The sequence below is a fragment of the Dipodomys ordii genome, unplaced genomic scaffold, assembly GCF_000151885.1.
Source record: "Dipodomys ordii isolate 6190 unplaced genomic scaffold, Dord_2.0 Scaffold206, whole genome shotgun sequence".
NCBI classification, from domain to species: Eukaryota; Metazoa; Chordata; class Mammalia; order Rodentia; family Heteromyidae; genus Dipodomys; species Dipodomys ordii.
In genome coordinates, this window is record NW_012267422.1 from 36,073 (window position 1) to 47,122 (window position 11,050).

The 11,050-nt window shown below is 37.6% G+C and overlaps 1 protein-coding gene across 1 annotated transcript; it reads right to left on the bottom strand.

Annotated features, from left to right (window-relative positions):
- Positions 1–1,262: 1,262 nt before the first annotated feature.
- LOC106000049 (vomeronasal type-1 receptor 46-like) lies at positions 1,263–2,159 on the bottom strand. The gene has a single exon (XM_013035237.1). It carries the CDS (start codon positions 2,157–2,159, stop codon positions 1,263–1,265), a length of 897 nt encoding a protein of 298 aa, XP_012890691.1.
- Positions 2,160–11,050: the final 8,891 nt, after the last annotated feature.

An 11,050-nucleotide genomic window follows, 5' to 3' on the forward strand; every position in this document is an offset into this window, starting at 1 on the left:
AATATCCATACCAAGACATAATAAGAACAAACTTCTGAAATTTAAAACAATGAAAGACAATAGTGATTGTGTTTGGAGACAACCAAGTCATTTCCTATAGATGAACAAAGATTCTCAAGTAACAGTAGATTTCTCAAAAGAAAACAGACACCTGAGACCAACCTCCACTGATCACCTTCCCTGTGCTAATTAGAAGCACACAGTTACACTGGAGTATTATTGTGGATTCAGACCCAGCAGCCATTCCTTTCTCAAAAGCCCAAATACATTTCCTTCTTCCAGATCTGAAGGATTCTGAAAATTTGGTATGTATATTAACACTACACATTTTTGGTAGCATAAATGAAATGGGAATCTGGCTTCACCTTCTTTAAAGTGCATATAACATTGAGCATTGACTTACTGTCAGAGAATTGACTGGTGATCTTTGCTAGTGATCAAACCTTATTTCTTTTTACTAGATCTTCCCTGTGGATTTTCTCTTTATGAAGATCAAAGAAGTCTCTGGTAAATGTTACTTAATTTTTCTACAATTCTGCAGATAGCAGACTACACAACCAGTCAACAATACAATTCTTTGTGACCCAAAGTATTCTTATTACCACCAGGCTATGGTGATTAATGTCCACATTTTCCCTATACCCTGGTATCAAATTATCTCATAATGTTTATTATTTTATTTCAACAGTGAAGACCTATCACAGGTTTTGTCTATGTTGTTGGACTATGAATCATCATAAAATTACTACCACAGCCATGACAGGCCCTGTTACATACATTAAAATCACTGATGAACAGATTTTTCATGGTACATCATATAAAGCATACCAATTTTCCAAAGGCTCTGGCATATTTCCCCTAGGATATAATAAGAATGTTCTTATATTTCATCTTCACTTACTGCAGAAAATATTGGTTCAACCAGAATAAAGTTTATATGATCCACTTAGTAGCTTCAAATAATTGTGTCTATTTGTTGTCATCCTTGTTACTGCAAAATGGGCCATAAAACACTAGGCTCACAAATAATAAAGCTACTTTATAAAGTTTGTAAAAAATGAGATTTCTGTTTACTGTTAGATGTGTATGAAATCTAAGTCCACTTAGACAAACAGGGCAAAAAAATCATTGTCTGAGAAGAAATAATTATGGGATAAATTGTTTTATATGGTTTGGTTTGTCAACTAGAATAACAGAACTGAGAAATCTTTAAACTAGCTAAAAGAATGAATCAAATACAGATATCGTTAGTATCTTTCCCTTCAACGAGCCCGCCAACATTCACTCAGATATCCATTTCTGTGAATCAGTAAAAACGGACTGAGAAATGAAAAACCAAGGGTTACAAATTCTTGAACATGTACTAGTATGAAAACAGGCTCTGTGGAGACAATTAAATATAAAGACAGCAAGCAATCTGTCAGATAAAAGAAAAGGAAACAAAACATTAGTTGGAGAACCCTTTGAGCAGCTTTCATCTCAGGAGGAGTTTTGTAGAGAAGCTTGGAGGTTTGAAGATATAAAACATGCTGGTGGTGTTTGTAGAGAAGAAATACCATGTAACCACTGGCCACAGCCATGATCCCCAGAGACACAGCATCTCTCACAGCCATGAAAGTGAGAAAAATATTGCTTATTTTCTGACTTCTTGGTACAGAAAAACAATAGAGGTCAGTCTTAATAAAGTAAGATGTATTCATGCTGGTTATTATGATAACATTTAACAAGCTCATGCTAATGAAGGAATTGAGTATCCAAAAGAAGAGCAACACGGGAAGGATGTGCCATGCAGACCTTGGCTTGAGCCTCCTCCACACAGAACTTCTGGGGCTGATGGTGCTGGCCTGGACCACTGTGAGGAGACTGCTGGTGCAAATGGACAGACCCCGAGACAACCTCTCCAGGTAAACGATAATTGTACAGCCTAAAACACCTAGAAAAGATTTCAACCCCAAAGCTACTATTGTCCATGGCAATCCTTTGGACAGCAGCAGTATAATGTTTGTCAAAACCACAGAGATGAGGATCAATTGTACAGACTTCTTCTCATTACCTCCCCCTAAACTGCACATATAATTCACAAAAACAGAGAGATTCCCTAAAAGTCCAAGTCCTGTTAGAAGAAGGGAAAGCAGTGGCTTGAGAAGCCTCCAAACCATGTCTTAGAAATGTTAGCTGAAAATTAGGATTAATTAAATCAGATATTGAAATCTTTAAAATGAAGGCACTGAAATATCTTTGACCTGTGATGGATTATATAATGTTTTTCAATTCTTTTATGTCTTCCTAAAGATCCCAGTTTTTCCCAGCCCTCCTTTTACCTTTGATCTTATCAATTTCTGATGCATATCTGGAAATTTTCTTTGAGATACCTTAGAATCACCTACAAAAAATTAAATGACAAATGTCAGATCAAGGAAGTGACAATACTCCCAGCTAGTTTGAGAAGCAATATAGTATACATTCTTAAAAGATAGGCTTGGAAGTGGTGCTGTGGCTCCAAGTGGTCGAGTGTTTGCCTTGAGCTGAAGACCTGAGGGATTGCGCCTAGGCCCAGAGTTCAAGCCACATGACCAACAATAACAACAAAAAAGATGGCTTAATTGGATGTGTAAGTACATTTATCACAGGCTTAGTTATGGAACAATACCATTATACTTTGTTGCATAAACATATAAAATGAAACTGAAGTGTTTGTATTTATAATAACTTATAGTATGAACAAGTTATAATTTGAATTCCTATAAGAAAAATCATATATTTTCATTATTGCCAAGAGGTTTTCTACCAAGCAGGCATATGAAAAATGAAGCTTGTCTATATGATATTATAATAAAATGTTTAAATACAGAAACCTTGAATATAAATGCAGAAAGAATACTTCATATTAAATATATATGTCTATATGCATCTAAGGAGACAGCAACATATAAGAAATAAAACAATTGTCTATTTGCAAACAGAAAATGTATCAGAAGTTAAATGAGCCTATTATATGAAAGTTAATAATGATAATAAGTTTAATGCCAATGAAACTAATATCTTTAAGGGGAAAAAAGCAGCCAGGAGCTGTAGGCTCACACCTGTAATCCTAGATACTCAGGAGACTGAGATCTGAGGATCCTGGTTCAAAGCCACCCAGGAAGGAATGTCTGTGAGGCTTATCTCCAATATACTACTCGAAAAAAGCCATAGTGACAATATAGCTCAAGTGGTAGATTGCTAGCCTTGAGCAAAAGAAGCTCCGGGATGGAGAGAGCACAGGCCCAGAGTGCCAGCCTCAAGACTGGGAAAAAGCTAAAGAAAAAAAATGCAAAGCTCATATATCTGTCTAACTTTTGGAAGAACAGAAGGTGAAAACTTTATACAAAGACCCAGCTTGAGCACAAGGACAAGTATTCTCAAGTATTTTGCCATGAAATCTACTAGAATCATCCAACTCATCTTTCTTTTATCCATATTGTGATATTAGAAGAGTATAGTCCTTAAAGCTCATAGAAACTTTCACTAACTTACTTGCATGCCAAAAAAGAAATAAGATTAATATTCATAAGAAAATGCTACATGGACACATAAGTAAACCAAAGTGTATCAGTTCAACTTACCTTGGTAGTTTGTTGCTACCACTGGGTTAGTGCTTCTGTCAGAAAGAGGCTTCCCAAGTGTTATTTGTAACTTTCACATTTGCAGAGTTCTTGGCTAGCTAAAATACTAAAAAAGCTTCAATTGTCACAATTATCCTGTCAGGAAAAAGAAGCCCTTACAGAATTTTAATCCCTAAAGTAAAACTTGCTTTTCCCTCCATAATTATTATATTTGTTTGGCTTAGAATTTGTCTTAGGGTAATTAAGTTTTAATTATACTGGCTGGAAGATTGAATTGAGAAAGTCAACCATTAGCAATGTGTCCTACTTCCTAGGACTGTCTTTACAGCTTCAAGATGTCAATTAGCTTACGGACCAGAATCTGAAGCACAGAATAAGTCATTTCATTTTTTTCCCCTCAAGCCCCTTTTCAAACTCAGGAATGTAAAGTGCTGATTAATATAAAGAACTGTGATTTCTCAGCAACCTGCATACCTAGACTTGAAGGAGACAAGTTATTTTGACCTACTTAGCCTGTTTGGAAGGTCAAAGTCTTTGCCATGTTTATTTATTCTGTTTATTAAATAGCATGGCCAATAAATGCATCCATGCATAAAGCACCAATAACACTTTTCTAGTTCAAATACACCAAACAACAGTCTTTCTCTCTATTACTCACCCTACTCTCAAAGAGGAACTCTGTAGTGCCTGATCTAACGGAATGGCAAAATATATGCACACAAGTCTGAGAGCAGAAGTAGGAACAGCACCATTTTCTAAAAGTGTGAGCAGTGCTTGGCTGGCTCTGAGGCAGTCTCCTTCCTAGTCAGCAGTCTGATATTGTTTTTTTTATGTGAAGATATTTTCTTATCTATGAATGAACTTTGCATAGAAAAGAATTATAGCATAATTATGCCATACATGAAAATGGCATTTTGAGATAAATATGTTTTGACCCTTGACTTCAATAAGGCAATCAAGGTTCAGAGGCAGTTATTATTTGGAAAATGATATAAGTAAGAGTAAATGCAAATTGAAAGGTTAAATAATTATGTAAAATAATAAAATTTTCTGATACAATAGAGTGCTTTCCTTTTACAATATAATCTAATAAAATGGCAAAAGGAGCAGTCCCTGAACTCAAAGCTAGCACTTGACCACTTCAGCCACAGCTATACTTGTGGCTTTTTTCTTTGGTGTGGGTGGGCAGGGGTAGGGGGTGGGAGGTAGTTGGAGATAAGAGCTTCACAGATTTCCTGACCAGGCTGGCTTTTAACCACAATCCTTAGGTCTCAGCATCCTAAGAAGCTAGGATTACAGATATGGGACATTTAGCACAAGGCAGTAAAATTGCTTTTTTAAACACTTCAAAATTAAAACATTCCTTTTATATTGCAAGAAAATTACAAATATATCTGTCCTTTTTGCCTAGGATTTCTGGTTTGAAGACCTGATACTACTATAATGCAAGACTAATTCAAACTGGTGTGTGTGTGTGTGTGTGTGTGTGTGTGTGTGTGTGTGTGTGTGTGTGTTACTGGGGATCAAGGTCAGGCCCTCTTATTTGTTAGGCAAGTGCTCCACCAATGAGCCATAGTTCCACCCTCAACATACTATATAAATAAGAAATCTCTGGAGCAATATAAGATGACAACCTATAGACTTTGAGAGAATCTCGGTAAGTGAGTGCATAGTAGAGAAACTGAGTATTTTCCAAGTTGTCAAAAATGTGAGTATTTTTTGAAAATGAACAAATAAATTATGTTTAAAAACAAATTGCAATTTGTTTCTGGCTATGATTACTTACTGCCCAGGCACTTCCCACAAAGCTCAGTCTCTTATTATCAAAGAGCTACAAAATAATCTAGTTCTACATTAATTTAAATGGGGAATTTTGTTCTTTAACTCTTATACTGCAATCATCCAACAGAGATATGTGGGCTGAATCATGGCTGTAGCAATCAGATAGGTCATGAAGTAATTCTGAAAAAGAATGACAGTCTACTCATCATAAAGCAGAAAAATCTTGGAATTAATACAGACAATTACACCTCATTTTTAAAAGAATGTTTCCATCTTTTCATTTTAGCAGTACTGGGGATTAAACTCAAGTGCCAAGCAGGCACTTTACCATTTGAACTATGTCTCTAGTCCCTTTGTACATTGGTTATTTTTAAGAGAGGATCTTGCTTTATGCCCAGGTAGGCCTGGCTAGTGACCCTGGGGGTAATCCTGGATAGTTATCCTTCCTTGTGGTGCCTAGGATAGCAGATGTGCACCAATGTGTAGACTTTCTGGAGCTGGGATAATGGGCATCCACCACTACATCACTACACACAGCTAGTAATATGAAATCCCACAAACTTCCATGAACCCATCTGTGCCTCACAAGTAGCTAAGATTTCAGGTTTAAGCTACTCCCCGGCTACGTATCTCACTATGCCCTTCAATATTTAGGCTTACATTACTCTACTTAATAATGAGGGGGAAAGGAGAAGAGAAGAAAGAGGAGGAGAGACAGAGGGATGGGAGAGAATGAGAAGTAAAGAAGATAGCAAGGAGAGAGATTAGTAGAAGGGCAGGAGGTAAGGTAATACTCTTTGGGGCTTTTCTCTGAAAAGTGAAAACTAAGTTAAGAAAATTAAAGTGAATCTAAAATCTTGAGCATAAACAAAAATAACTACATGATGATAATTGTTGAAAATCTAAGTGAGTGAAGGCTAGAGAAGAAAACCAGGACACATAAAAAAATCAGATACGCCAATGTGGCTAGTAGCTCTGATAAGTATCTTTCACCTGTCGATGTTCATAAATTTGTAATGAAGACTATAAAAATAAAAACATGAACTCTGCATTGATTTTACTCATGAAATCATACATGAGACATTTTAAATTTGCTGACATGAACCTTCAGATCAAAAAGTGAAGATTTAAGGGCCCAAATTCAAATTCCATCAATAACATGTAAGTGGTGCCAGAGGAATTCTTATTCACTTTCTCTTCAATATAAGTAACCACATGAATAAATATGTTTGCAAGCAGATCTACAAGGTTATTTTAAGTGGTAGATATTCTGTGGATATGGATGAGGTAGTAGCATATTTCCTGATGCTGAACTATTTCCCAAAAGGAAGCAGTGGAAAAAGTAGGCTCATGGGTGCATTTAGATAATGGATAGGACTGTTGCAGTAAATATGTGGATGCTTTCATGTTATTCTCCCTCTAATTCTGAGTGTTTTTATATTGCAATAGTGAAATATTTAAAGTACCTTGCTCTTATATTTTTGTATAATTAACAAATATTCTATATAGTTCATGTAAACAATGTGATAATATATTCATTACAACCATTGATAATGAGCATATCTATTACTTCATATAGGTACCTTTCTAAGTTTTGTCTTCTTCATTTCCTTCCTTCCTCATTGACACTAATTATAAGTGGAACTTTTGGAGATTTTTGTTTTCTTTTGTTGGGATTTTTATTATTATTAATGTTTTTATTGTGAAAATATGGTACAAGGGATCACAATTACATGAGCAAGGTAATGAGTACATTTCTTATCAAGCATTGTTGCCTCCTCCTTTGTTTCCCCTTCCCATCCCTGCCCTCCCATCCCCCTCACCCTTTTCATACCCATCTTTTTTTTGGGGGGAGGGGGTCGGGTCGGTCATGAGGCCTGAGCTCTGGACCTGGGCCTTGTCCTTCAGCTCTTCAGCTCAAGGCTAGTACTCTACCACGTGAGCCACAGCTCCACTTCTGGTCTTTTCTGCTTATGTGGTATTAAGGAATCAAACCCAGGGACTCATGCATGCAAGGCAAGCACTCTACCACTGAGCCACCTTCCCAGCCCCTCCCCCGCACCTTTTTCAACATAATATCTTGTACATCTCATTTTTGCGATGGGTCCACATGTATCCCTATTTAAACAATTGGTTTTTTTCCCTTCCCCTCCCTAAATTATACCAACATCAGATACAGTGAAAACAGGGGTTATACCGTGCGGGCGAGACATACAAAGCAACAAAGAAATTATCTTATAAATATGTTAGAAACAATAACAAGAAAGAAAAACCATTTGAGTCCTTATCTTGGGGTTCATTTTGCCTAATATCAGCTTATCTGACCTTTTCTGCTTGTCTCAGACATATACTAGTTATTGCAAATAACAGACACCATGGGACCTATGCTTCTTTGGGCCTGGCTTACTTCAGTTAATATAATTTTTTCCAAGTCTTGGGATTTTTTTTTTGTTCCAATACTGGAGCTTGAATGTAGGGCCTGGGCCCTGTCTCTTAGCTTTTTTTCTCAGGACTGCTGCTCTGTTACTTAAGCCACAATTCTGCTTCTGGTTTTTGGTGGTTAATTAGAGATAAGAGTCTCACTGCTTTCTTGTCCAGCCTAGCTGAACTTTGATCAGATCTCAGCCTCCTGAGTAATGAGGATTACAGACATGAGCTATGATGCCTGGCTTTATTACTGGTCATTTTTTTAAAATCTCCATTCTATGGGGCTGGGAAGTTGGCTCAGTGGTAGAGTGCTTGCCTTGCATGCCTGAGGCCCTGGGTTCGATTCCTCAGCACCACATAAGCAAAAAGAAAAAATCCGGAAGTGGCGCTGTGGCTCAAGTGGTAGAGCACTAGCCTTGAGCTGAAGAATTGAGGGACAGCACCCACGCCCAGAGTTCAGGCCCCACGACTGGACCCAAAAAAAAAAAATCTCCGTTCTAACAAAATGGTGAGACAAAGGACAAAGGGTGAACCAATGCAACAGCGATACTCATAAGACACTATGTTGAAATAAACTTTACAACTTGGATTGGGGGGAGGGAAGTTGCAGTAGGGGAGGGAAAGTGGAGAAAACAAGGGAAGGGGTAACAATGTTCTACAAGAAATGTATTCATTACCTTACTTATGTATCTGTAACCCCTCTGACATCACCCTTATAATAAAAGTAAATTAAATTTTTAAAATATTCGCTAAAGTTTGCCAGGAAAATAAATAAATAAATAAAATCTTAATTCTAATGGGTGAAAGAATATTTTGAAAATATTCAGCAAGCAACTAGTATGACCCCTTGGATGTTTGTTCCTTAGATGTTAGCTCTTGGTCTTGGTGGTGGTAAAAGAGATATGACAAGAATATAACAGTGCCAGGTGCCCATGGTTCACACCTGTAATCCTAGTTACTCAGGAGGCTGAGATCTGTGAATTGTGGTTCAAAGCTAGCCTGGGCAGAAAAGTCCATGAGTCTCTCATTTCCAATAAACTATTCAGAAAAGGCCAGAAGTGGCTCTTGGCTCAAGTGGTACAATGTTAGCCTTGAGCAGAAGCAGCTCAGGAACAGTACCCAAGCCCTGAATTCAAGTCCCAGGACCTACAAAAAAGCAAAAAACAAAAAACGAATATAACAAATTCCAAAAACCTGAACCCTTTGGGAAACCATTCAGTATTACACATTCACAGTGTAATTAGATTCAGCAAGTTTCTGGGCCCTGCAAATTATAGCGCAGCAGGGGAAAAGCAGAGTTGTGCCTCAGGGATACAGATGTATAGAAGGAGCCTCCCCTTTGGTGAAGCCAAAACTCATGGAAGTGACATCTTGACAATAGCAAAGGTTGACTAAAGCATGGATACTTAGAAAAAGATAAAAAGGACCTGGCTGATGCTACTTGATCAGAACATCTCTACCCTGAGCCAGCCACAGCGACTATGCAGGTGAGTGATCCTTACACTGCAGACTAGAGCTGCATTTGACTTTGGAAGGAAAGCTGCTGAAGCAGTGGGGCTCAGGGGCTGCCTGGTTAGAGTGGAATGTCTGAGCTCCTTTGTCACTTAGGGAAGCAGAAGGTGTCAGAACCCAGGGAAAAGACCACCTATTACTTCCCCACTACCACCCACACTCCTCTGTTTCAGTGGTCCATGAGGGACTGTGCAGCAATGCGTATGAGGCATGGTATCCAAAATGGCTCTTTCATCCCAGGACAGGAGGCCACAATAGAATGTCATTCTGGATGTGGGGAAGCACTTATTCTCTGTGTTCTCCCTGAAGCCTTGGTATGCTTTTCCCTCTCAACAGTGAGGGAGTTTGATTGAAGTTTGCATTTATTTCTTATGTCTTTAAGTATTTTCAGAATGGGACATTCTTGTCCTTTTTATTTTGATTTTATTTATTCCATTTTTTTAATTCCTAGAACTAAAATATAACAAAAGCTGTAGCTACAGATAATTTTAGAGGAAAAGAAAAACAGACATCAGGACACTTCCTGTGTTGTTGTAGGGGGTTTTTGGAGGGGAGGGGTGTATTTAATATTACCAGGCACTTACCTAAGCACTACGTATCTCAGCTCATTGAATTCTCCAGTTATACTTGGATACTGCAAAGCATCATTCCATTTATACATGAGAACACTGAGTCTTAGACCAAGTAATATATTCAGAATCATGATTATAGGAATCGGGAAAGGCAAGACTTGAACTTCAGAGTGGCTGTCTGCAAAAGCTTGATCTTGTGACTCTTGAAGTTTATACTTCTCAAGTTTAAGGACAACACTGAAAAAAATCTGGAATTCATATCCACATGCACACCTGCTGTAGAAAACTCTGATATGGCTAGATTCACAGACACCGCATTATTATATTTTATTGGGTAAAGGGAGGAGATGAAAGAGGTTCCCAGGAGAAACTGAGAGTAAGAACAAGAGATGAGGGAAGGAAAACAACAGAGCATCAATCTGATCACACTCATGTGGAAGAATTTTACTGCTTTCCCACTCTACCTATTTAACCTCAAGGCTAGTTAGGACCAAGAGCTATACCCCATTTAATCAAAAACAGGTGAGGTGAGAAGCTATCATTCTTCAATATTCTCAAGTCATTTGAGGAATGAATATATATTGGGTGACAAAAGGAATCTGGAAAGGTTACCAATAAACCCCACTAAAGAGAGAATTTATTATTAGATGTGATAGTGAAAAGGGGAGAAGGTATCTAAACAAATACTTGGGATGGTGGCTTTGAAATTGACAAAATGATGTTGTCTTCTGTTCAGCTTTTGTCTGAGAATAAAATGGTCATGAATTTTAGAGATGAGATATTCAAAAAAGATCTCTTAGCTAGATGTAATGGGCTATGCCTACAAGAGACAAAGGCAGGAGAATGACGAGTTACAAGCCAGACTCAAGTCCAGCCTAGACTACATAGAAAAACTCTATTTCAAAACAGAGTAAATAAATCTCTTAGAAAGGTGGTTGGATGTGTTAGGATTTGTGTCCAACTGTGCTTATTATATCCATACCAGAGGAAGCAACAGAGGAAGAAAAAGGGCAAAGAGTAAGGTACCTGCTAAGCCAAAAACTATATATGTTTAAATATTTCAGAAACTATTTTTTCATTATTCATTTGAATAAAGGCACTTACTTGGGTTTTTCCATTTTTTTTCCCTAGTTTGGGGAATGAAGTCAGAAG

What these genes read in the sequence shown, in the direction of transcription:
- LOC106000049 (XM_013035237.1), bottom strand. Translation starts at nt 2,159, where the DNA reads ATGGTTTGGAGGCTTCTCAAGCCACTGCTTTCCCTTCTTCTAACAGGA.